General features: G+C 34.1%; 1 protein-coding gene across 12 annotated transcripts in view; it reads left to right on the forward strand.

The window, feature by feature from the left end:
* Positions 1-25,910, forward strand: part of YAP1 (Yes associated protein 1) — a 102,440-nt gene that overhangs the window by 24,269 nt on the left and 52,261 nt on the right. For all 12 annotated transcript variants that reach the window (XM_011369424.2, XM_011369429.2, XM_011369426.2 and 9 more), the window contains exon 3: positions 24,251-24,366. In XM_011369424.2, the coding sequence (XP_011367726.1) occupies positions 24,251-24,366 (116 nt within the window). The remainder of the gene's footprint in view (positions 1-24,250; positions 24,367-25,910) is intronic.

The following is a 25,910-nucleotide window of genomic DNA, read 5'->3' on the forward strand; positions in this document are numbered from 1 at the left end:
AGTCTATCCAAGATCATATAGTTAATAGGTGGCACAGCCAGGATTCCAACTCTGTCAACCTGCACCAAAGTCTGTTCTTTTGACCACTGTTCTGTACTAAAATATAATTGATTCTTTATTTAACCAGGCACTATATTATATGCTTAGCTGCATTTCTCATATAATCCTCATCACAGCCCCATGAGAGTTTATAATGTAATATAATAAAACACCCCTACTAGCCATCTCTAGATGTAAATTCTAGTCCTTGTTGACACTATTCATAGATAAGAGGATAAAGTAATTTTCTACTGTCAATGAGTGTACATGGTAAAGTATAAGAGTTAATAAAATGATCTTTCTAGGTTTCTTCCACCTTTTGAAATTATTTCATTCAATTGCTGAAATAAATATAGACTCTAAAGGAAATGAACTAACGCTTTGAGCATCATCCCCATTTACAGATGAGGAAACTAAGAGATTAAATAACTTGACCAACTGAGTGAACAAGAATCATAGGCAGAATTCAATTTCAGCATTGGATCTCTGCCTTCAAGAATGACTTCTAAACAGACAGATGCTCTGTGGTGTTCTTTTATTTTTACTTTTGATAGTTTTTAGTAGTCTTTTTTTCCCCACCACTGCCCTTTTATTTCACCAAAGGATTATCCTAAAACTCATTCAACAGCTGTTACCACAAATTTCATAATCTTGTATTTATATTTAATATTAGCCACATAGTTTCTCTGTCAGCCATACCATGGACTTTAAAAGCTGACATTAAAAAAAGAAATTAGAATGATAGTCATGAAAAAGGAGAAGAAAATGTTTACTATTTGGCTTTTAGAAATATTTGAGTATATTATAGAATTTGGGTAAAGCTTCAAAAAAGTCTTTTAAAAGCTGCCTGGTGAATTTCCTAAGTCTGTACTAACTTTAATTATGGCTGTACTTGATTATTTAAAATGATTAACAAAGTCTGTATTGGAAACAAGAATTTTGAATGTGTTTAGTCTGTTTTTAGAGTATAGTTCATTTTATAACAAAAATAATAGAGCATGGTTAAACTTGGGAAACTGGTGTTTCTTAGTTGACTTGTAAGAGATTGCAGCTTTGATCTCTAAACTGTAAGTAAATATCTTGTTTATAACCAAGATATTCAGGGCTTTGGGGAGCCTAAGAAGACCATTGGTTTGAAAGCTGAGATAAATGTGCATTATGAAAGCCTGTATTTATGAAAAAGGAGAGTAGAGTTGGATTCAGTTTATCTGAAAAATCTTATGTAATAGATAACTGAGAAAGCAAGACCTACATGGTCTAGCAGCGTTCAGTTCAGTAACTCCTATGTGTTCACTGTGTGCTGTACACTGGTGGTTTCTGGATGGCATTAGTGTGCAAGTTTTAAAGATCCCATAAGAATTAATGATACCTAGAATTAATGACAGACATTTTTAAGTACTATCTTATTATACTCTGGATAATACATGAATGTCTGAAATGTCTTTATTCATCTTCTGCTAGTTCCTGATCATTATGTCAATCCACTTGTGAAAACAAATACACATTTTTTATTGCATAAGTATTGGGGGTTCAATGTAGATAATACAGAAAGGCCAAAAGAACAAATAAAATACTCAATCTCATTACTCATTGATAATAGTTTGGCTATATATTTTCAGACTATTTGCACTATAGTTTTTGAATATTGCCAACAACTCTTCAGTAAAGTTATAACTATTTGTCCTACCACTAGCAGCATAGGATAGAGCCTGTTAAAATATGACATTTTATTGCTCTTGTCTTTTCCCTCTTCACATGTTGCTATGTAGTTTTTATTTAATTGCATGTTGAAATCTGGGTTCCTTTAGGTTATTAAAGTGACCACTCTGGGCAAAACACCATACTGGAGCATATAAGAAAAACTTGAGATTGTTCCTATAAATGAACAAGTTAAAGGAATATTAATGCTGTTCAACTTGAGCACATTTTAGATAGGATGATCACCAGCCAGTGGAGTCAATCTACGACTTCCTGAACAAGCTGTTTTGGAGTCAAATTTGAAGTGGCTATAGGATAAGAGAAAGAAGAAGCATGGTTAATACAGGGGGTTGGAATATAAGATGAGCATGATCTGTGTTCTAGATAAGAAATAGATAGCATATCTACACAAGAGAAAGGAAGATGGTGAAAGAGATGTGGGGTCAAATTGAGGAATAGGCTAGGGGGGTAGAAAGGTGGGGAAGCTAGGTTTATTGTTGTAAAAGGAGGGGAGAGACCAGGTATGAATTGTGTTTAAAAGAAGCTGGTCTAGCAGCTTGTGTGGAAAGTAACCTACAAGGCAGGGAGCCAAGTTTGTCTTTTAAGATGTATTGGAAATTATTAGCCAAACTTGTTATTGCTGAGTATAGGAAGTGAAAAAAGATATGTAAATGATTTAATATTGCTTTTGTGATCATAGAGAGTGAGAAGAATTTGAGAAATGATTACTTTGGGTTGAAGTTACATAAAATATTAAACTTATTTCCTTCTTAGCTCTTATTCTGTTGAGACTTAGGACTCTGGTTGGGGCCTGGGTCTCCTTTATTCTGTACCTCACATCACCATGCATGATGACTGCCTATAGCTGCTGTTCAGGAACATTCATCGACTAGTTGCATAAATGAAAGGACATACACTACTAGGGGACATTACAAGACAGTCCCATGGAGGAGGGACATAAGGCTGTTATTGCATACAACTTCTGAGGGCTAAATAGGCAAAATTATCATAAATGAAGTGAAAAGACAGCCATGGGTCCAGTTGATCAGTACTAGAGAGAACTTTTGAATCTCTCCACAGTGCTTAGATCAGAGGAGAACACACTCATTTTTGCATTTCAGTTTTTAACTCCTCTTCTATTTTGCCAAGATTACAAACAGTATGCTCATTTCTTTCCGTAGAAATTAGGAATATCATCTTAGTGTCCCTTGTCTTTTGTCTGTCAAACAAAATAAGTCTCAGGATGTTTTGCTCTTTGGCCAACTGAAGTACTGCCAGCCAGTATTTTAAAATGCTGGCTTAGTGCGCAATGATCTTGCTTGGCAGATTGTTGAGATAGAAAATTTAATGACATAGCTTTAGTTTTTAAGTGGTTACTTAATAGTTTTATCCAACTCTTTCTCCCTTTAGATGGCATCCTCAAGAGAGTTGGGGTTTTCTATCTTGTATTTATTTTGTGGTTCCCACAATGTCTGGAGCATTTTGCATGGCCTACAGTAATTAAAAAATTCCATGTATACTGGCCTGATACATTTCAATTTCTAAAATATTTCATAACATTAAGAATGTTAACAGAACTTTTAAAGGATGAAAAATTCTGATACATGCAGATCTTTTTGGTTTTTGTTTTTGTTTTTGTTTTTTTGGTATATATTTCCTTATGAAAAACATATGTCCGAACAGTATTTCTTTTATGTACTTATAATCATAGATATAGTTTCATTTTCTTTACCTTGATGATATTATCAAACATTTTTCATCTCTTTATGTTTGCCCTTTTATTTTTTATTTTATTTATTTTTTTTAACACCTACAGTACCTGGACTTCCTAGGTGCTCTCCCATCCAAGTACTAACCAGGCCCAACCCTGCTTAGCTTCTGAAATCATACAGGATTGGGCTCGTTCAGGGTAGCATGGCCGTAGTATGTTTGCCCTTTTAATGGCTGAGGATTTCATTTAAGAGATGTTTACTTAATTTTGATGATTTTGTGGGAATGTCATAGAACAATGGTCCCAGTCTTTCACCCTGCACAGCTTAATATTCTACTTTGACTTGTGGCCAAATCTACTATTTTCGGAGTTAAGTAAAAGTGTGTCTCTTGGGGGTATGAAATGAGTCTGAAACCTTTACCTAAATCTCGTTGTTGTTTGCCCAGAAGACTGGTCTGTCTGCTTTATAATTTTGTAGCTAGAGCTCTATGTTATAGCTCTACTTCATTTCATCAAAAATTTTTGCTGCCTTACTTGCCATACTTGTTCGTAGTGCCAAAACCTTTATATGCCAGTTGTATTGAGTGAATTTGTGAAGTCAGCAGAGACTGCTTAGAGATCTTGATGATGTTTGAATTTTTTCTATTTGCAGATTCCTTTGAGTTCAAGCTGGTTGCAGTTCTTAGAAAACAGGATTGAAAATGTGGTTCAGTAACACCTTTAGAAGAATTTTCACTGGGTCATACATAGACTGTACAGAAAAAAGAAACATCAAAGAGTCTGCATGATTAAATTCTTTACTTTAAAAGAAATTTTTAAAAATTATATACAACTTACATACCATAAAATTTACCATTTTAACCATTTTTAGTGTACAGTTCAGTGGCATTAAGTGCATTCTCAGTGTTATGCAACTATCGCCAGTATGCATTTCCAGATGCATATTGTTCATCATCCAGAATTTGTTCATCATCCCAAATAGAAGCTCTTTATTATATTGAATAGTAACTTTCCATTCTTTCCTTTTCCCCAGCCACTGGGGGAACACTTTATTCTACTTTTCTGTCTCTGTGAATTTGCCTAATATAAGTAAAATAGTATAGTATTTGTGTATCAGACTTTTATGTATCAGACTTTTGTTCTTGATATGGTTGAAGAATATTCCATTGTTTGTGTATACCACATTTTGTTTATTCATTCTGGTGTTGATGGACACTTGGTCTGCTTCCACCTTTTGGCTCTTTTGGATAATACTGCTCTGGCTGTTGGTATACATGTATCTGTTTGAGTCTCTGCTTTCAGTTCTTTTGGGTGTATATCTAGAAGTGGAATTCCTGGATCATACGGTAATTTATGTTTAAGTGTTTGAAGACCTGCCAAACATTTGTACAGTGGCTACACCAATTTATATTCATATCAGCAGCACACAAGGGTTCCTAAGTGCTCCACGTCCCGCTAACACTTGTTTTCTCATTTTTGATAGTAGACATCATAATGGATGTGAGGTGGTATTTTATTGTGCTTTTGATTTGTATTTCTGTAATGGCTAGTGCTGTTGAACATCTTTTCATGTGCTTATTAACCATTCTTTGGGAAAATGTCTATTCAAGTCTTTTTTTTTTTTAATTAAAGATAATAATCATAGTGAAAATTGAATGCTTATTTCTTTCTATGTGATAGATGAGGAGTTTAGAGTCTATAAATATCCTTCAGGAAGTACTCAAGTTTTAAACATCTGAATGGACATGTTGTTAGATACTAGCAGTACTTTTCTGTATAGGTGCTCTTTGACTTCTGATAGGGTTACATCCCAATTAAACTCATCATAAGTTGAAAAAATTGTAAAATGAAAAAGCGATTGATACGCCTAACCTACTGAACATTCTAGCTTAGCCTAGCCTGTGTGTACTGAATGCGTATTGCTTTCACATAATGTAAAGTTGAAAAATCGTAAGTTGAATCATCGTAAATCGGGAACCATCTGTACTTTGTATTAAAACAAGACTATGTTATGCTGGGTAATGATCCAAAAATCTCAGTGGCTAAATAAACACTATTTCTCATTCACAAAACACTTTTTATGATCTGGTGGCTTGCCAGGGTACACCCTTCTTAGTGGTGATTCAGGCATCCCAGATGTATCTCTCTTGTGACTGCCATTTTGACATTTGCCTTAATTGTCAATATACAAAAAGAAGAGAAACAAGGAAAATTCACACTATCGTTCTATGCTTTGGCCTGAAAGTGAAGAAGCAGAGAACTTATCATAGACCATTGGCAAAAATGAGTCACTAGATCCCTCCTCACTATATGGGGCATAGAAAGTGGGGGAACGTGTGGGGGTTTTTTTGGTTTTTTTTGGTGATCAGTAAATGTTTATGCCACATAGAGATAATAGAGACTTCTGAATTTGGAATCAAAGTTGTAGCATTTCATCCGTAATAAGTAAGTATTAAGATTATTAGTGTTTTCTAATAATCTGCAGTAATGGGAATTGAACCATATCTGTTCTTATTAATATTATAGGTGTTCTGTGTATACTCTTTAGAGACGTGTAGCCATCCTTCTTCAGGTGATTCATGTATTCCTAGATCTATTCATATATTATATACATACACATATAGTATTTGTTATGTATTTATAAATACATGCATATTTGTAAATATATATTATAAAACAAAATATATTTTATATATACCTAGTATTTGTTAAATGATAACATATTAGTATAACATGTTAGTTATAGTTAAGAAAGATAGCTTAGTTGAAGCAAGATTATTGAACATGTAAGGGACTCGTTAGAAGTTAAAGAAGATAAATAGAACATGAGCTTTATTTTTAAGACTAGAGTAGTACTTTCCAACCAGGGTTGGTTTTGTCCTCTCTCTTCCTGGGGCATTTTATAATGTTTGGAGACATATTTGATTGCTAGAAACACATTAAACTTTTCAGCCAGAGGGGTTTGTTTAATTGAAATGTACTTCAGCTCTTTAATTCAAGTGGACCAAAACCACACCTCTGATTTAGTCCATGCTTGCCCTGCTTTATGGAATGCTTTTCTAGCTTCTTTAACTAGCTAATTTTATAGATTCTTCAGCATTCAGGTCAGAGGTTATCTCCTCTAAGTGTCCTCTGTATTTGTAGGCTGGACCAAAAACCTTTCCACAAATGTCATGAGCCTATCATTTTTTAATTAAAATTTTATTTTTGTGGAGCTTCCTCACTAGAAGGAAACTTCTCTAGGTCAGGGACAATGTCTTACTTGTTTTGATGTTCAGCATTACTTGGTGCTTAGTAGGTGTTCAGTAAGTGTTTTAAATGAACTGTAGTTTAGATGATGTTTGGCTTCAGTTTAGTTTGTTTTTGTTGTTTTGGTATGGGAGAGGGTTAGAGTTAATGGAGAGAGAAGCTGACAGGAGCCTTGAATTCTAGTTTTGCCTTAACCCATGAGTGTCTTGATCTCAGACAGGTGGTTGATTGAGTGACCATCATCAGTCTCAATTCTGTCATCTACAGAGTAAGGGAGGATTAAATTTACAGGATCAAGAATAGCACTCAACCTATAAGCACACATTTAACTGGAATCTAGATGACCATATTGAACGTAGCTGTGTGACCAAGAGTAAAAAGAAGAGACCTTAGTTTAACTTCCAGGTATAGTCCCCATAATTTAAGGCAGAGGATTACAAAGAGTAGTTTATAGTAAATAAATACCAAACACTTAGAGTACAAATGAGGAGGTCCCTTCACTTATCTCTGAAAGAACTTGTAGGGTAAACTTCCTTTATTGATGACCCAGATGAGCGAAATATTCTCGTATTTAATCTGATTCACATACAGTATTCAGGAAGTATCTCTCACCTGGCTAATAAAATGCTGCAAGATGCTGATGAAATGACTTTGCTGTGAGTTGTTTTTCAACCTCTGAGTCATTGGCATCAAAGCAGTTGTAGATGCTATTCCTACCAGTGATGTTGATGTCAGCAGTTGTTGAACAGGTAGACAGTGCCCATGCACCTTTCACTTTGGCCTCCCTAGACCAAGCTACTTAATTTAAGAGATGAGTCCGGGTGTCGCCTAAGGAACCCATGCTACTGTGAGTCAGAAAATCGGTTATAGCCCATTGCAAGCACTTTAACGACTATTTATCCATTCTCTCTATAAAATGAAACAGTTGGTCAGATGGTCTACAATTTTCCTTCTAGCTCATTCATTGTACTGTATAGGAGAGAGTTGGAGTTGTAGAGAGAGAAGCTGATTGGCAGGAGACTTGAATTCTAGTTTTGCTTCTGCCCACTAGTGTCATGGTGTCAAGCGGGTGGTTGAATGACCATCATGGGTCTTAATTCTGTCATCTACAGAGTGAAGGAGATGACATGTAAGTTTGCTCTTTGATTTTAGCAATTCTCTTATTTGTATTGACTTAATCACCAGTCAGTGATTGAAAATATTCAGATTATACCTGGAGCACAACTGAATTATTTCAATATTATTTTAGGTCTGCTTCAATTAGTAGAAATAAGTTGTGCTATCTTTGGGTGATTAAAGGGAGACTTTAATCACCATATTGAAATATAGAATGCATATTGTATATTTTTTAAAATATAGATATTTAGTTCCTTGTGTTGAGAACTCTTAGGATTTACCCTCAACAACTTCCATGTCTACCGTAAAGCAGCATTAACTATAGTCATGATATTGTACATCACATCCCCAGGACTTATTTATCTTATAACCGGAAGTTTGTACCTTTTGACCACCTTTATCCAATTGTTGCTCCCCCTATACCACTTCAGATAACCATAAATCTGATCTCTTTTTTCAGGAGTTTGGGGTTTTGTTTCGTTTTTTTTTTTCTTTTTAAGATTCTCCATGTAAGTGAAATTATACAATATTTGTCTTTCTCTGACTTATTTCACTTAGCATTATGCCTTCAGAGTTCATTCATGTTGTCACAATGGCAGTATTTCCTCAATTATTTTTTATGCCTGAATAATATTCCATTGTGTGTTCCTCCACTTTCTGAAAGTTCTCATTACGCCACTTCACTTTTACAAAAGTCCTACATTTGTACCTGTTTGTGCTAACTGAAAGATATCTGAAGAGTATTATCACTTTTACAAGAACAATTGCTACCGTACTAATGGAGTTCTTTCATAAAAATGAAGTGGCGAAACACAAAACTTTTGGATAGTTGGGGGACACTCTTCCTTTATATTATTTCATCTTACAAAAGATTTCACAGGAATACTCTACTTTTGGATAGCAGGGGACACCTGTTCCAGAACTTCTTTATTTATCCATTGATGGACACTTAAATTGTTTCCTTATCTTGGCTACTGTAAATAGTGGTGTCATGGACATGGGAATAATAGGGTGCATATATCTTTTCAAATTAGTGTGTTTTGTTTTCCTCAGATAAATACCCAGAAGTAGAATTGCTGGATCATATAGTAGTTCTATTTGTAATTTTTTGAGGAGCCTCCATACTATTTTCCTTAGTGGCTGTACCACTTTGTAATCCCACCAATAGTGCATGAGTTCCCTTTTCTCCATATCCTGGACAACATTTGTTATTCCTTGTCTATTCTACCAAGCATATTCTAACAAGGTGATTTTAGTTTGCATTTTCCTGATGATTAGTGATGTTGAGCACCTTTTCATGCTCCTGTTGGTCGTTTGTGTATCTTTAGACACATGTCTTTTGCCCATTTTTAAATTGGATTATTTGGGGGTTTTGCTTTCGAGTTGTATGAGTACCTTGTATATTTTAGATATTATTAATCCCTTATCAGAATTATGGCTTGCAAATATTTTTTTCTACTCCATAGGTTGTCTTTTCATTTTGTTTCTTTCTTTTGCTGTGCAGATATGGGATCTTTTATGCTGCCTAATGTTGCTGGTTTTCTCAAAGCTTTTACATGTCTTTGGGGGTTGCTTAAATTAGCAGAGTTTTCTTGTTTGTGAGCTATTCTTTCACACCTTCCCCAGCCACAGAATCCGCCATATGTTGCTTATTTGGACATTTTTAATTGTAAAAGAAAAAGTCAGTTTTACCTTTTGTTGCCATTTTCCTAATCTGTAACATGAATATGTTGAATTAAGTAATTCTGAGATCTTGAAGAGCTCTTCTAACAAATATTGGGTCTTCTACCTGATGCCAGTTGCTAATCACATAAAAACTCTCTTGATACAAATGTGTTTCCACTTTAATTTATGATTTTGAAGTAATTCATATAATAGAATCAGAGTTTGGTCTAATACTATTAATAAAACTAATGCAAATCTTTAGGTTTATTCTCTGTCTTAATATTTATTATGGTGATGTAGTACTTTTTTTTCATACTGCCTCACACTTCCATAGAGCTTTCATAAATCTACAAGATTCCATGAATGTCCTCTTTTGTTCCTCAGAACATTAATGAATGTGTATTATGTATGGAGAGTCCTGAGCCTTAATGAGTATATAGTCTAGTGGGCGTTGAAGGACAGGTATGTATAACCCTTTATCAGTATAGTGGTTAACACTGTAAAGAAATTTCCATTAAAACAGTAGGGGGCAGTTGGATCTGTTACTGGCTGAGTGGAGGTGAGGAGAGCTCAGGGAACCCTTCCTAAGGGCAGACATTGGAGCTGGCCTTAAAGGCTTTTTGACAGGAGAGGAGTGAGGAAGGAAAAGGAATTGAAGGCCTGGATACTATGTGAGCAAAGACATGGAGATGTGAAATAGTGATTGGCTGAATTTTTTCTTCAGGTGAGAAGTGTTTTTCATATTTTGAGAATTTTAGAATCTTCCTTTCTATTTGTGATTTTAATCATATCTCCACTTGAACTTCACCTTTATAGACATAGGCATTCCAGTTAAGCCTAGTCCATTCTGTTCCTTGAACCATTTTAGTAGTTTGTCCAGCAGCTCCATTATGTCAGTCTTGAGCAATAATGACAAAAACTTTGCCCGATTCCACAGATAGAAGTGATTCATAATAGGCAGGTATTATTGCCCACTCTGCCATTCCGCCGCTACTCCTACCCACCAAAGTACTGTACTGGACAAAATATTTTGTGAAAACTTGTATGACTTTTTTTTTTTTTAAGATACAAAGAAATTATAAGTCAGATATTTCAGACTTCTTACGTTAAAATCCAATAGTGTGTTCTTGATACTATATTAAAGAATCAGTTCTTTTCTGTATGTACATTATATGAGAATTAGAAGATTAACAAAATGAGTTCCATAGATAACCAAATTAAGTCTGCTTTGGGGAACTTTTTCCCAGCTATATCATTTTAGTTATTGAAAAAAAATTTTAAGAAGATTTTCAGTGAAACTCCCAATCTGGTAAACAGCTTCTTCTTTAACTTTTTAGATTCCTAGAGCTTGAATTTATTCTCAGTAAGCTGGTGGATGTTTGGCATCTTAATCAGCGGGTAGAGGAATGCCCTCTTCATCCTTTAAACAACACCCGTTAAGAACTAGAAACCTGTGAAACTACTTCTTGGGCAATATCATGGAAAATTGAGGATCCAGTCTTCTAGCATGGTTCTCAAAGATTGTCAATAGGCAGTCCCTAAGTGATCATGTTACTTAGTGTTTACAGTTAATTTCCTTTTAATGACCATGACTGTGACTATTTGTAACACTTTCTACCACCATCCATAAAAATCTCCTTCAAAAAGGTGTTAATATATTTCATAGTATAATCGAATTTCATAGTCATTTAGCTTGAAAGATTCAAAGAAAAAAACTGTATTTTCACTGACAGGATCACATATCAATTACAACTTTAAAAAAGCAATTCAAACCCTAGTTTCCAGCCTGAACAAATATTCTGATTCTGATAAACTGGAATTTACAAAATGATTTCTCTCTCTTTTTTTTAATTGAGGTAAAATTGGTATATAACATTATATGTTTCAGGTGTACATGTATCTTTTAATGAACATGTTAAGCCCAAAGGAGACAGAAGGGAGACAGTTAATCTGTATTTATATGATAGACTACTGAGTATTCTGTGGGCGCCAGCCCTACTTAATAAGTAAGCCTGGTTTGGATGAGTATGTATCATTCATTTTCTTTAAAAAAAGAAAAAAATTAGTAGCATGGCATGACCATACAAAGAGAACTTAATGGAAGGAAGAAAGGTAGACAATGACTCGGCCGTGAATGAAAGAATTCTGCTCTCCCTTTGTCACATTCATTCTGAAAATACAGGATAGAATACGTAAAAGTTAACTTTTAGATTTTGAGGTCTTTCCCCAAGTTATCTTTCAATATGAATATTTTTAGATAATTGAAGACATTCTATAGTGTTATCAAACTTATTTAAAGCGAGTGGTAATTAAAGGGAAAATATGTGAGATTATTTAACTAATTGCATTATTATCAAAATGGCAAGGGTAGAGGATGCTGGCAGTTTGTTAAAAGTTCCATATGTGTTTTGTTCTGTTAGAGCCATTTGCTTACTTTGCTTGGAAATGTTTATTATGGATTTTCTTGACTGCTTTCCTGGTGACTTACCATTTGGGAAATGTTTCTCAGGCTGTTAGACTCATCCTATATTAATATTTTGGGTGGCTAAAGCCTTGTTGTGTTGGTAACAGTTGAAAACTTGAGTATAGCCATAAGTATGCAATGAATGTGTTTCCAGGTTTTTAACTAAATGTTATTTCCTCACGGTAGACACATGAACCAACAGACTGAACACATCCTTATTTGGAAGCTACTAGTGTCTGTTGAGACACAGAAAGCTGATAATAGCTTTGTTTGACTGCCAAAACCTGTCTCCCTTCTTGGTCCTTGGTTGAGGGCCTCAGGCCTAAGTCATGTCATGGCAAATGAAATCATAGTTGGTACTCAACACATTTGTTTCCTTATTTTCACAGGTCTGTGTGTGTGTGTCTGTCTCTGTCTCTCTCTGTCTCTCTGTCTCTCTCTCTCTCTCTTTCTTTCTTTCTTTTTTATCCCTAGACTGACAGTTATAAAATGAAAGGTTAATACTGCAAAAGTCTTTAACATGTATAACAAAATTCACTTCTCTTTGACATCTGACATGTAATAGTTTCATTTAAACCATTATTTGCTCAGGAATAACAATTTAAGCAAAACTGTGGAATTTGAGAAAACCAAACATGCAATCTCTTTTGAAGAGATTGCATTTCTTATCTGGCTCTTCTGGGATAAATAAGTGTCTTATTATTGCACATAAGGGTCTCATATTGTAAAAGAATGTGTAAAATTGCTAGATCAATTACTCCAATCTTATTGTGCTTAGAAATAAGTCTTCCAAGTAATTCTGATGCACGTGGTTTAAGGACCAGACCACATTTTGAATAATTTCATAGATTTTCTGTGAATTTCTCAGAGCGTTTGTTTTGTTTTGTTTTCTGTTTTTGGAGGGGGGTCATAGTTCTGCCATTTCTCTTTTTTTCTTAAGGCAACTCTTAATGAAAGAGCTAGGTAGACTTAATAGTTGAGAAACAAGAGACTTGAATTCCGGTCTTTGTCTTATTAATACAACTATGAGTCTCAGTTCATACTGTGATGACATCTGTCATCGTTTTTTATATCATGAAATAAGGACAAATAAATAACACTTTCTTAACTTTGAGTGAGAATGTTCTCAGTTGTTGTGGCATTATGAAAAGAATATTGCTAATAACTACAGACAAAAGCCATTTGGGATTAGGATTGAGAGAACTCTGTGTTTGTTTCAGGAAGCCTCTACTTGAGCTTTGGCATTATTCTCATAACTGCTCTATCCTCACCCCTTCCTTAGAGAATAAACATTTCCAAGGAGGACATATGTAGTAATACAAGCATATTACTCTTGTATAGCAACATGGTGAAATTGTGTTTAAATTGATTTCATACCTGTGAACAAATGTTAATTTTGTTCAACCTAAGGCTATTAAATCAGATTATAGTGTGGTGTACAATTTGTAGAGTAGAATATAATCAGTTGACACATTTGCTTTTATGTGTTTCTGCCCACACGTGCAGAATTTTTACCCATTTTTAATAGCCTTGAGTTATAACCCAATTGTTCAAATTTTAATTTAAGATTTTGATTTCCAGTAATATAAAAACTATGTTTTCATAGAGACAAAGTATGTAAGTCTTTTCATCCTTATCAAGATGTTATAGTATGTGCATATCTCTACTTTTGAGGGTTCCCAAAATAGCCCATGGTTGACATATACAAATATAAAAAGCATATGGTTGTGGCTTAGGAACTGTAGCTCATACAAGGATTAAATTGAACAATGTATCATTGTTCCTAGAGTCAATTAAGCGTGTAGGTTTAGCTAGCTTGGGTACAGCCTCTAGCATGTGACTCTATAAATAACACTTGCACAACAAACATGGGCTTGGTAAGTGAGCAATAATTCTGGGCTGACTGCCCACTCTTCTAAATTTTAGAACCATCTCTGCCATCATAGTATTTTGAGGGCCTGACAGCAGTAACCGAAATTTTAAAATTAAAACGTTCCTCACATCTATTTTCTATTGTTCCTGATTTTCCAGTTTTAAGCTTACTTTTGTTTCTTAAAAGTCACTTTAATAAAACGAATTCTTTAGTTTGGTCATTTGGCTTATTTGGTACTTAGCTTGTGGTTTTACATGTATTTAAGCGCAAATTTTCTCACTTATTCAGAAATGGTGGTGATTGGGTTGTCCAGATGTCTCTAGCTTAAAAGCAGAGTCATATTTATTCACCTTTATTGAGAACAATTAGAGATTTCTAATAATTCCCATAATATAGTTATATTACAAGCCCATGCAGCAAAGGTGAGTTAACTAAGATGCATTTTATCAAAGAGTCTAAGCAGGTCACTCTTGCCCCGCCCCCCCCAAATTATTATTATTTTTTTTTAATTTCCCCCTATTGCTATATAATGAAGAAGGTCCAAAAGGCACGTTAGGAGATTAAACACTTGTCAGATTTTTTTTTTTAAGTTTCTATTCATATAGTTTGTAGCTTGTTAAATTCTTATAACTAATTTTTGCCACCTGATGTCACAGAGTTTTGGCAGAGTTGGAAAGAACCGTTTGTTAGGTGACTGTGTGCAGGAACAAACAATTTACGACTATATTGCTGGGATTTTGTGAGAAGTAGCTTTTATAGTTAAGTAAAACATTTTCAAAAGTGGATTATGAAAAGAGGACAAACCATATATAAAATATGGTTAGGCCTAGATTTATAACATTTTAATTTTACTGATACTAGCTCTAGATGTTAACCAAGATTGCATCATTTTACAAATTGACAGGGAGCGTGAGAGGACACTTAACACCTTATTTTGAAATATTGGTGTATATTTCTCACTACTACAAGAGTCTTGGGGATAGGATTCTGTCTTTATTCTCAAAATATAGCTAACTTATTCATTACAATGTACCATGCCCTACTTGTCAGTTGATCCCATTTAGGATTTAGGTCACAGTAACACTTGGTGGTTAAATAACCCAATAGAATAAGCTTTCAAATCATCAAGTGGTTATTGAGCACTCATTTGCAATGCATTGTGTTCATGTATACAAGATAGAAAGGGAAAGATGGAGAGTGAGATAGTTTACTCCCCAGAAGTTCATGATCTGATGGAGAGTGAGATAGTTTACTCCCCAGAAGATGGAGAGTGAGATAGTTTACTCCCCAGAAGTTCATGATCACAGAAAAGACATTAAATTTGTGCTATAAAAATGCTCTATTTGTAGTTTATGATTTCTTCACATGGTAGTTTTTAATGGTGTCAGCCCCATCAGCCCCTTTTAGTAAGAAATATTTTGGAAAGTATTTATTCTAAAATGAAATTCATATGTAATATAACAACTACATACATAATTTTTAAAATCAACATCGTAATTAATATAATATGGAGAACTAATTTATGATAAAATAATATGTATGTTAATATATAAATGCTTGGGCATGACTATATTAGAAACTGTATTAAAGTAGTCGTGTGGCTTCATCTATACCTATAGTTGCCATGAAGATGACAGTTTTGAATAAAGACCAAGTGTGTTGAGTTGGTAACTAAAAATTGATGTGGTTATCCATAAAGGATATACTATTAACAGATTTCCAAATAATTGATTGCCTTCCAGAAAATTTGGGGATATAGTTAAAATTGTACAAGATGTACTTTGTATATAAAGTAGAGTTTGGTGTGTAAATGTAGCTTTCACCTACATGAATGTCTGGTAAGACATTCCAAAGTTGTGGAAGACTTTGCCAGAAATGTTTGTAGGACTGTGATAACCCAAAGTGTCCCACCGCCCATTTCTAAATTGATAACCATTGTTCTAAATAAAAATGTGTTAGTGCAATATCAAGTCAATTTTTGAAAGGCTGCAGTGCTTTTTGTTTTGTTTTTAATTAAGTAATATCACATGATATCACTTCTATATGGGATATAAACCTAAAAGCAACAAATGAACAGAACAAACAAATAGACTCATGGACGTGGACAATAGATTAGTGGTTACCAGAGGATAGAGGGGAGATAGATGGTGTAAAAGGGGTCAAATATGTGGTAACAAAAAGAAATGTAACTATGGGAGATAAATACAATGTAAATATATATATGCCTTACTGTTAAAATGTATAGCAGAAACTTATCAGATTTTGTTAACCAATGTAACCATAAATTGATTAATAAAAAAAAAATAAAAATAGGCATGAAGGAGTAGAGAAAACTCACTAGTGTAGCCAGTGATGAAACAAGTAGTAAGAAGAATGCTGTTTCCTTGTGGCATAAATGGTACTTATTGTGGTACAATACATGGTGGGTAGATTTTAGTGTACCCTTCTGCAGTAATGATCCAAATTAAATTTTGAATTTTTACCATAGATTTTGCTTTGAGTCTCGTATCTAAACCATATAGTTCTACATGTAAACAAAATATTTACCCTCCAGGCATTAGTCATCCTTAAAACATAGTATAGGTGATCAAGTCTCACAAATAGTATGTAAGGTAGTGCTCCTCAAACTTTAATGTGCATACAGCTCTCTTGTGGATCTTGTTAAGCAGCAGATTCTTAGTCAGTGGTTTAGGTGGAGCCTGAGCTTCTGCATTTCTAACAAGCTCCCTCCCAGGCGTTGTCAGTGCTGCTGGCTGGAGGCCTACTCCCTTGAGAAGGAAGGATATAAGGAAATTGATAGTTATCCTTTCCTTGAGGTTTCTAAACTTTATAGAGTATCAATGTTAATTACAAATTATTTTACTAAACTACACTAGCTTATTTCTCTAATGCTTTCACTAATAAGCGGCATAAAGTTAAACTTTGAGAGTAAATATAAGAAAGTCATTAATATTTTTCTGTCACTGTAATCATATTTCTCAGTGTCCCTTAAATAAGAGTATGGAGTCAGTATTTGATAATAAAACATACAACCAAGAATTTGAAGAGCATCTTAGAATTTGTTGGGATGGACTTTGGCTGGTACATAAGAATATTGCTTTTTCTTTGCTTTGGTTTAGATTGACAGAGTCAACCATTTTATGGCTTAAGTAAAAAAAAAATAAAATGAAGAGATTTTCAACAATATTTTAAGATATTTTGTTATAGAAATGAGATTATTATTTTATTCTCAAATTATTTTGCTGTTCTTCCCCTGGGAGCCATTATAGCTATACTTGCATGATTCCTTTTCTAGTTCGTTCTTACTCTAAGCTGATAGCTCTGTGAAAGTGGATATAATGGTCCGGAAACATTTTTATTATTTCAATTTCCTGAAACCTGTAGTGTCTACCTGCTATATTTCTTCATCATCTATCAGGTGAAAACTGAACTCACTTTCATTCTTACACATTTATTTGACTCAGCCCATTTACTATGAAGTGTTTCCTATTTTAAATACTGGACTTGCACAGGAATGAAGTCAGGAAAAATATTTGAGGGCCTTTTGTGTACCAGGAGCCATAATACTAGTTGCTTTTATATATGTTACCGAATTTAATCCTCACACCCCTGGGAAGGAGGTAAATAAATCAGTCCCACTGTACCAAAGATAAAACACTGATAAAATAACCTGTCTGTACAACCCAGATTATCATTGGCAGAGCAGGAATTTAAATCCATGTCTTCTTTACTTTTATTATTTCACAGATGAGGCTTCTAAAAGGAGGGATCTGGGTCTTAAAAGATTAGGTAGAAATTAGGTGTTTTGTAGACCAGTTGGGGAAAAGATTGTCTGAGGAATGAGTCTCTCAAGAAATGTAGCAGATTTTCAAAGGAAACAGAGGTTCATATTAAGCTTATATAGTTGTTGATTATACGGTGTTGTTAACACTTGATTTGCATAAAGGATTTTTTTAAGTTTATTGGGGTAACATTGGTTAATACAATTTTATAATTTCCAGGTGTACATTATAATTTGACATCTATATATTCTATTGTGTGATTACCACCCAGAAGGATTTTTTTAAAGTAACATACATTGTCTAAGTTATCTTTCTATGACCCACTTCCAAAATGAGTTCACTGCTCTTAAAAACATGTTTTTATCGCATTGTGACAATATATTTTAAAGTTAACAGTAGGGAGAGTTACTTTTGGTAGATTCTGAGAGATGATTTAACAGAAGTCTTTGAAACCACTTTTATAGGTGATTAAACATTACAATATAACAAGAAGTTAGTGTCTAGATAGGGAAGCAACTTGCATATTGTAGCTGTATCTTAATTTATATCAGTGCCAGAAATGTTTCTAAAGAAGAAACAAAGTAGGAAGGACAAAAACAAGCATAACTTTTTAGAGCTGTAAACCACCAATTTAAAGGAAAAGAAATAGTAAACATAATACTCCCATAGTCAATTCCTCTCTTTACCAGTGCCATCAATTCACCGATCGCTAACATTCTCTAGTAATTGTGTATTTTGTATAATAAAGATAGCTTTCTATCTAATTTGCTAGTCCTAGGTCATTTGCTAGTCCTGGATTAGTTTGGATAGTTGATGAATTGAAAAAGAAATCATTTAAAATGATTCTGATTCTCCCATCAAATTATTTTCCCTGAAAAAATTTGTTCTACTAGAATGGCAGATTATCATTTTAGAAAATCCTTTTTTACTTAGAGACCGGTAAGGTGGAATGAAACGAGCACTGAGGCTAGAAGCTAAAGGACATTTTGATCCTGGCTCTACTGCTTATTAGCAGTGTGACTGAAGGCCAGTTACTCAATTTTCCTAAGCTCAGTGTCCTCATTAGTTAAAGAAGACTTGCTCTGAGAAGTGAATGAGAATTATTGTGATAGATTTCCATTCTTAAGAAAGTCTTGACTATGTCCAATTTCTGCTGCTCACCATCCCAACACCAGATCCTTTTTATTGTGTGCTGTCACTGGCTCCTTGCAAGATCCACATCATCCTGAGAGCAGTTAACAGAAGTTGGCAACTTTTTCCTGTACAGTAAATCCCAGGGTTTCTCTGGGGAGGCAGCTCATGTATCTAATATGTGGAAAAGTGTCAGTAGGTTGTTCCTTTGACCTTCAAAATTCACAGAGAAAACTTATCCCCCACCCTGCCCCCAGTATCCAAGGAATCTATAAGAAGTTATTCTGGTCAGTCATTGGTCCCATCTAAAAGCCTGGGAATGTCAATTATACCTCAATAAAAAAATTAGAAAGAAAGCCCTGGGAACTTCTCTCAACTACCATATCTTCCCTTTGTATTTGATTTGAGTGGGAGAGATGCAGAACAGTATGATTTTTGGTCTACTGGGTGTTGTTGCTGAGGAGGTTTCTGTCTCCTTGTACTTATTACAAGGGTTGGAGGAGCGGGGGTGGTGATGTGTAGTGGTAGTGTAGAGTCTTTAAAAATCCCCAAACACCCAAAATTCTCTTACAACATAAGAAGAATTCTGATGTAGTAGAATGAGTGCAGATTTTGCATCAATTAGTTCTGAGTTTAAATCTCAGCACAGCTACATACTGGTCAGTGGCCCTTGGACATCGTATCACTTAATCTTAATAAATTGTAGAGTGTTTTTTTTTTTTTAAGTGATTATTTTTTTTAACCTTTGAGAGACTTACGAAGTAATGTCACATTTTTATTCTCCCAGTTGAACACTGGTCCTGGGGAGTTAAGATCTTTGGGTCTCCCCACAGTAGCTTCAGGTAGCATTTCATGTTCTTATGGTTCCCCCCCAATAATTTGAAGATGTGACAGTAATATTGTTATTTATTATAAAGTCAGAATCCCTGAATATTCAAGGCCCAGGTTTTATTTTCATAATATATCTCACAGAAGGATATAAAACTCTTTTAAGTATTTCTATATTTCAGAGCCTCAGCTCACCTGTATTATGCAAAAAGTCAATTTTCTAATTGTTCACTTCAGGATTTCTGCCCCTTTTTTTGGTTCTATGTACATTTTGCTCAATCATCCAATATGTATGGCTAAATTCTGCATTGTAAAATAACAGAGACAAAAGCCAACAGGAGAGGTGGCTATGTTTACACAGGAGAGACTTCTGTTGGACATGGGCCTTGGTCAAAGTAGTAGAGCAGCTGCTTAGGTTTCATCAGTCTAAACTTTGACAAATTCATTGTTTCCCAGCCTTAGCTGTTCTAGAGTGAGATCATAGGCTTTATCTTGGTCATAAATCCCATCACCTTTTCTTCCCCCAAAATAATAGCAAAGAATAGTTTATTTACATGTATTGAAGGTGCTGTTGAATTTCATGCTTCTTATTTACCTGTAGTAAGTTCATCAGCTAGACTATTCTTAGGAACAAGATAAACCAAATATTTATTTTCTGTGTTATATATAACCATTCATATTTTAACTCTAAAAATACTGCTTTATGAGTTTTCTTTAATTTTATCTCCTTGGTGTTTATATATTTTGATTCTGTTGCTTATAATTTGACATTTCTAAGAACTGGTGATGTTTGAGTGATAAAATTCTTTTCAGTTCTTTTCCAAATTAACATTTATAAGAATTCTTAGCTATCACATTCTTAAATAATGCACACTACTTTAATATTCATTCAATTCAGCACATATTTATTGAGCTCTACTATGTAGCAGGCACTCTCCCATGTGCACCTCCTTCAAGAAGCTTATATTCTAATGGTAGTAGAAATTGTGTTTTGCAATATTCTGGTATCTTTTATTGAATGTTCAATACCCATGTTTTTTTTTATTCTGTTCTCCTTTGGTATTTATGCGATATGTTATTCAATATATATTACAAAGAATTTACATTTTTTAGTATCATCTTTTTCATATATATATCTCAGACAGAAATTCTTTTCAGAATTCTTGGGTACCAGATGAAGTCCTGTTGTGTACTGGATGTGTATCCTTGTGCAGGTCCTTCAATTTTCTGTTTGCATTAAGCGAGGTAGCAATAATGCCAGTCTCGTCAATCATCTTACTGTTATACCGCTTGATAAGAGAGTAGAAGTTATCATACCCAAATCCACTCAACTTTCACCTGCCAGTGAAATTATTTGCTTCTGCCCTATCCTTTCTCACTCTTTTTTTTACAGTAGAAGCAGTATCTACATTGTTTCTTCCTACCAGCTGATAGATGACTAAGTCTTCAGTGAACCCTTAGCATATCTTAAGCTACTCTGTTCTACTTACATTTAAAGTATATCTCTTCCTCTTAAAAAAACCAAAAACTTGTATACATCCTGTCGCATTTTTGCTTTCCTCCCCTCTACATAATTAAACATGTCTGCTTCCTTACCTCCTCTTCACTACACCCTCATCATGCCACTGAACCCGCTCTTGCCAATGTCACCAATAATCTCCTTATCGATAATTCTAGTAGATCCATAATCCTTACCAATAATTTTGTTTTTAGAAAAGGTGGGTGTTGATAAAGTCAGTAGGACTACAAGGACTTTGGGAGAAAGTTTGATGTTCTTAGGGGAAAAAACAAAGTTTTTTTAATAATTACAAATATTTGTCATTCACTCTTATAATAGTTAAAGGTACAATAGTTAATAAAACTGATAAAAGTCCCTATATCTCTGGAGCTTATGTTAGTTGGAGAAAACAAGCAAACAAAATAAATAAAATATATGTCAAATAATGATAAAGGATTATCAAACAAAAATAAAGAAGAGAGAGTACAAGTTTATATAGGATGGATTTTAGATGACATGACTAGGGAATGCCCCACTAAGAGTGTGACATTTGAGCAAAGACCAGAAAGGGGTGAAGGACAGTACCATGCATATATATCCAGCCTGGCAAACTATCGATTTGGTCTTAGCAAAAATTTTTGCCGCTTGAAATGTTTTTATAAAAATTCTTGTTCTTATGATAAATAAGGATGGGTATTTTGGGGTGTACTGTTGCAAATAGACTTATTAAGTTAAAATAGTATAGTGTTTTTCATGACTTAATCTTAAAATTAAGTGAAGACAAAAATTCTAAAGTTAAATTTATTTTGCATTTTCTTAGGCATCTAAATGGTTGCATGCTTTCGTAGTTAGACAGTTTAGATAATGGCATCTTTATTCTGTAAAGAGATGTAGATATTTTTAAGTAAGTGGAACATTAGCTGAGGTTATATAGTACAACTCTAAACTTACCAAGGTTCAACAGCATTTTCAGGAGGAGAAATTTCAGTATATGTACCTACGTCAGCAAAATCATTGATCTTATGAGAGCAGTAAAACTATATATTCTCTGTATTATATTCAAAACCCTAATTTGTGTAAAGGAGAAAGAAGCCTTAAGAACAGATTTAGGGACTGGCTCCAATATTTTGAGAAGTACTGGAGACAAAGAGCAGTCAGTGGCATACAATTTCATTAAAATTTAAGAGCAACTAATAATGAATCACTGGCCATTTCCTTTCCTGGTTTCTTAACATTATAGCAAGCAGTGACAAATATTTGCCTAAATTTTGGTCTTCTTGTGCGTTTTAAACTTATTTCCTTGAGTATGACTATGTTAATTACCATATGTGTATTGCTTGCTATCTATAAGCATTAGAAGGAAGTACTTTATATCTAAAGGACATTTTATGGTTTAATTTGTTCAGTGGCTCATTTGGAGGATTGAAAAGGAAGAGGTATAAGCTCTCACTGGGTTTGATAAGGACATCATCTTTTGGAATGAGGTGCATATATATATATATGCAAGACTTGAACAAGGTTTTGGCTATATTTTCTAGACCTGAGCAAATGCTAGTGCTACTGCTAAAGAGAAAATATATGACCAGTGGGGATAAAGGAATACTGATTAGTTAACATTTGAGAAATCATGTAATCCACTAAATAAACAAATATTTTCTCTTAATATTTACAGTTGGTCTGTAATAGCCTTGAATTGACAGGTACCATTGTCATTCCTAAGTATACACATCTTCCATTTTGTTACCTCCCTGTTTTCATTCCTTTTCTGATTGCCTAGGACCTAAAGGAATTCTTCTCCCATCTTCAGTAGAAAATATTTCAGGGCCATTCTAGCCAGAATCTATGATGCTTTTTTTATTGTGTTATTGATGATATTCTTGAAGATTACATTCTAGTTCCATGTCAGTAAAGGTAATGACAGGGTGTCATATCCTTACCAAACAATGTTTTTATTTATTTATTTATTTATTAATAAGTTATTTCTGGCCATTCCCCACTCCCCAATTTCAAAAATGATGAGTCTGTGGTAATTTAATAATAGGAAAACCTAGCAAAGCAGAGTTCTGTAATTTTGTCATCTAGAAATAAACACATTTTGATATCTATCCTTCCCATATGTTTTTAGTACATACATATTTAAACAATACACTTCAAACGGTACATACTGTTTTACAACTGACTTTAAAAAGCTGTATTATGAATATTTTCCATGTTATTAAATATTCTAAAATATTTTCAATAGCTGCATTGTAGTCCATCATATAAAACAATATTTATTTAATCCATCTCTATCATTAGATGTTAGCTGGCTTTTAAGTTTTTGCTTTTATAAATTATACAGAAGAGAAGCTTGCATAATGCTTTGAGTACTTCTCTGGCTATGTCTTCACAATAGTTTTTTAGGTAGTTTCATGTGTATAATATTATTAGTTTTTGCTTCACTGAAACAAATTTGCTAGAAGGAGAAAACTAATATTTATTGAATGCTCATATACCAAATATTGTGCTGGATACCTTGTCGTCTTATATTTCATAGATTCTAGCTGTCTTTATCCCAATTTTATAGATGAAAACTAAATGCATGTCTTAAGATATTTCACAGTAGGTTGAAAGTATGTAGAATATGTTTAAATGTTTTGTTTAGCAAATAACAAAGACCTTAAACAGTTACAGGAAGTAATGAAAACTTATAGGTGAAATTTTTTATTCTATTTTTGCTTTGGCATTTACAAGACTTAATATCTTCATGTTTCACCTAAAGGGTTTTAGGTCTAAAAATTATGGTAATTGGTATTCTTAACTTAGGGGGGGAAAATAGGTGATTCCCTTGTGAATTTTCAATTTTTAGTAATATGACCACTGTTATAGACAAATTTATAAATCACATTTTTTCTTTAAATTAGAAGCAGATAATAATTGTCTACTAGGTGATAATGGTTTCTCTTCACTTAAATTCCAGGCATAGCTTTTTTCAAATCTTGCACTCGTAAGATCTAAGAAATTAAAATTAAGTGATACAAGGATGAAAAATGTTTGCAGAGGAAGTGTAGGAGCAATGAGATGTCATGACTATATGCTTTTGCAAAGCTAGTTTCGACCCCTTTGCCTATGAGTCCGTATCTACCCTATTTTGATAAGTGAGATTGTTGTTTTTAGGACCTAGTATTATCTAATGCACTGGTTTGTTTCGTCTCAGTCACATCGATCAAACAACAACATGGCAGGACCCCAGGAAGGCCATGCTCTCCCAGATGAATGTTACAGCCCCCACCAGTCCACCAGTGCAGCAGAATATGATGAACTCAGCCTCAGGTGAGTGAGACACTGTAATCAGACCACACCGATTAATGCTCGTGCATTGGTAAAACTTTCTTTGGAAAATGGTAATTATTCTTTTAGGGAAACTGTAACATGGGTGATGGTTATTTTTCATTCAGTTTCATATGAGAGGCTTTATTTCAAAATAACATGCAATATGCCAAAGCATGGTTTAGTCATTAATACATAAAGGTGCTGGTGACTAAAAGCCAACAGTATTTAAAGTTTCAGTTCTGAAGTGAGTATCTCAAATTCCTAATTTCATTCATTTTGACATGCTTGTGATTTCTTCTGTTTTCTTGTGTCTGACATCTTAAAATTGAAGACTTTCCCCTTCCTTTTGTGGTTTGGATGTGAAACCAAACTGGTGTTTTAACCCCCTACCTTTTAAAAGCAGATATTCGTTCTACTTTGAGATTAACTGAAAGATAGCAACTTGTAAACCCAAGACATCCTTCTTATGTCTTGTATGTGTTATTGAACAGATTTCCACCTTTTTCACAGAAGATACCTGAGTATAAATTTTTTTCTGCCTCTTATTTGGCATTTTACTTAAATTGCCATTTTTCTCATCTGCATAATGACAAGTGACAATGCCCCTTACTATAGAGAGAAAGATATTAAAGTAAATAATATGGTACATATAAAGCTTTTATTACAGTTCTAGTACATAGTAAGTACTAAATAAAGATTTAGTTTGATTCCTTCTTCCCTAGTTAAATACCGTCTGGCTCCTTTTTTCTTTTTTATGTGGGCCCAAGTAAGGCAATGGCTACCCCATTATGCATCTTTGTGCAGATTAGGAAAAAGTATCCCTTCTTCTGGGAAGATGCAACTCCATGCCTGGCATCAGGGACTGGAGCACTGGGGCTTGATTTCTGACCACTTCCCTGCCCTCCACACTTTACCCCTTTTGCTGAGTGCCCTGGTTCAGAGTATGGATGACAACAGTAATTTGCAGCCCTAGTGGCCTTAATGGCTTTGTTCTTCACAGCTCATACATCTTCCTGCCCGACAAACTGACACATAATATTGATAGCTGCACTATAGATTCTCTTAAATAGCAGCCTTTGGCAAAGGACTGATTGCAGTTAGGAAGGTGGTACAGTTAGTTGACAAAAGGATTCCTTGACTTGGAGAGCTCACAGAATTTTAAATATCCTTCTGAAACTGAAGACGATGACACATTGGAATGTTTCTACTGTTCTATAACTCTATTCTTGCTTTTGGTGGATCGAACACTTTTCTAAAGAGTTAAGTGCTAAGAATGAAAATCTAGGTAAGGTTCATAAGTAAGCTTTTCCTGTCATATACTTAGTTTACGTAAATTCTTGAAGTAAGATTATTTCCTTAAATCTTCCATTTTAGCTTATTTTAATCTGAATACATTTACTTATTCTCAGAATCTTATGTGGGGCATTTAATTTAAATTTTAAAAATTTAAAGGCAAAAAATTATGTGTGTATTTATTAACTAATATTTTACTTGGCAACTATTTTTTTAATTATCACATTTTCAAATAAAAGTTATGAAAGCTG

This window comes from Pteropus vampyrus, unplaced genomic scaffold, assembly GCF_000151845.1.
Source record: "Pteropus vampyrus isolate Shadow unplaced genomic scaffold, Pvam_2.0 Scaffold148, whole genome shotgun sequence".
Classification (NCBI taxonomy): domain Eukaryota; kingdom Metazoa; phylum Chordata; class Mammalia; order Chiroptera; family Pteropodidae; genus Pteropus; species Pteropus vampyrus.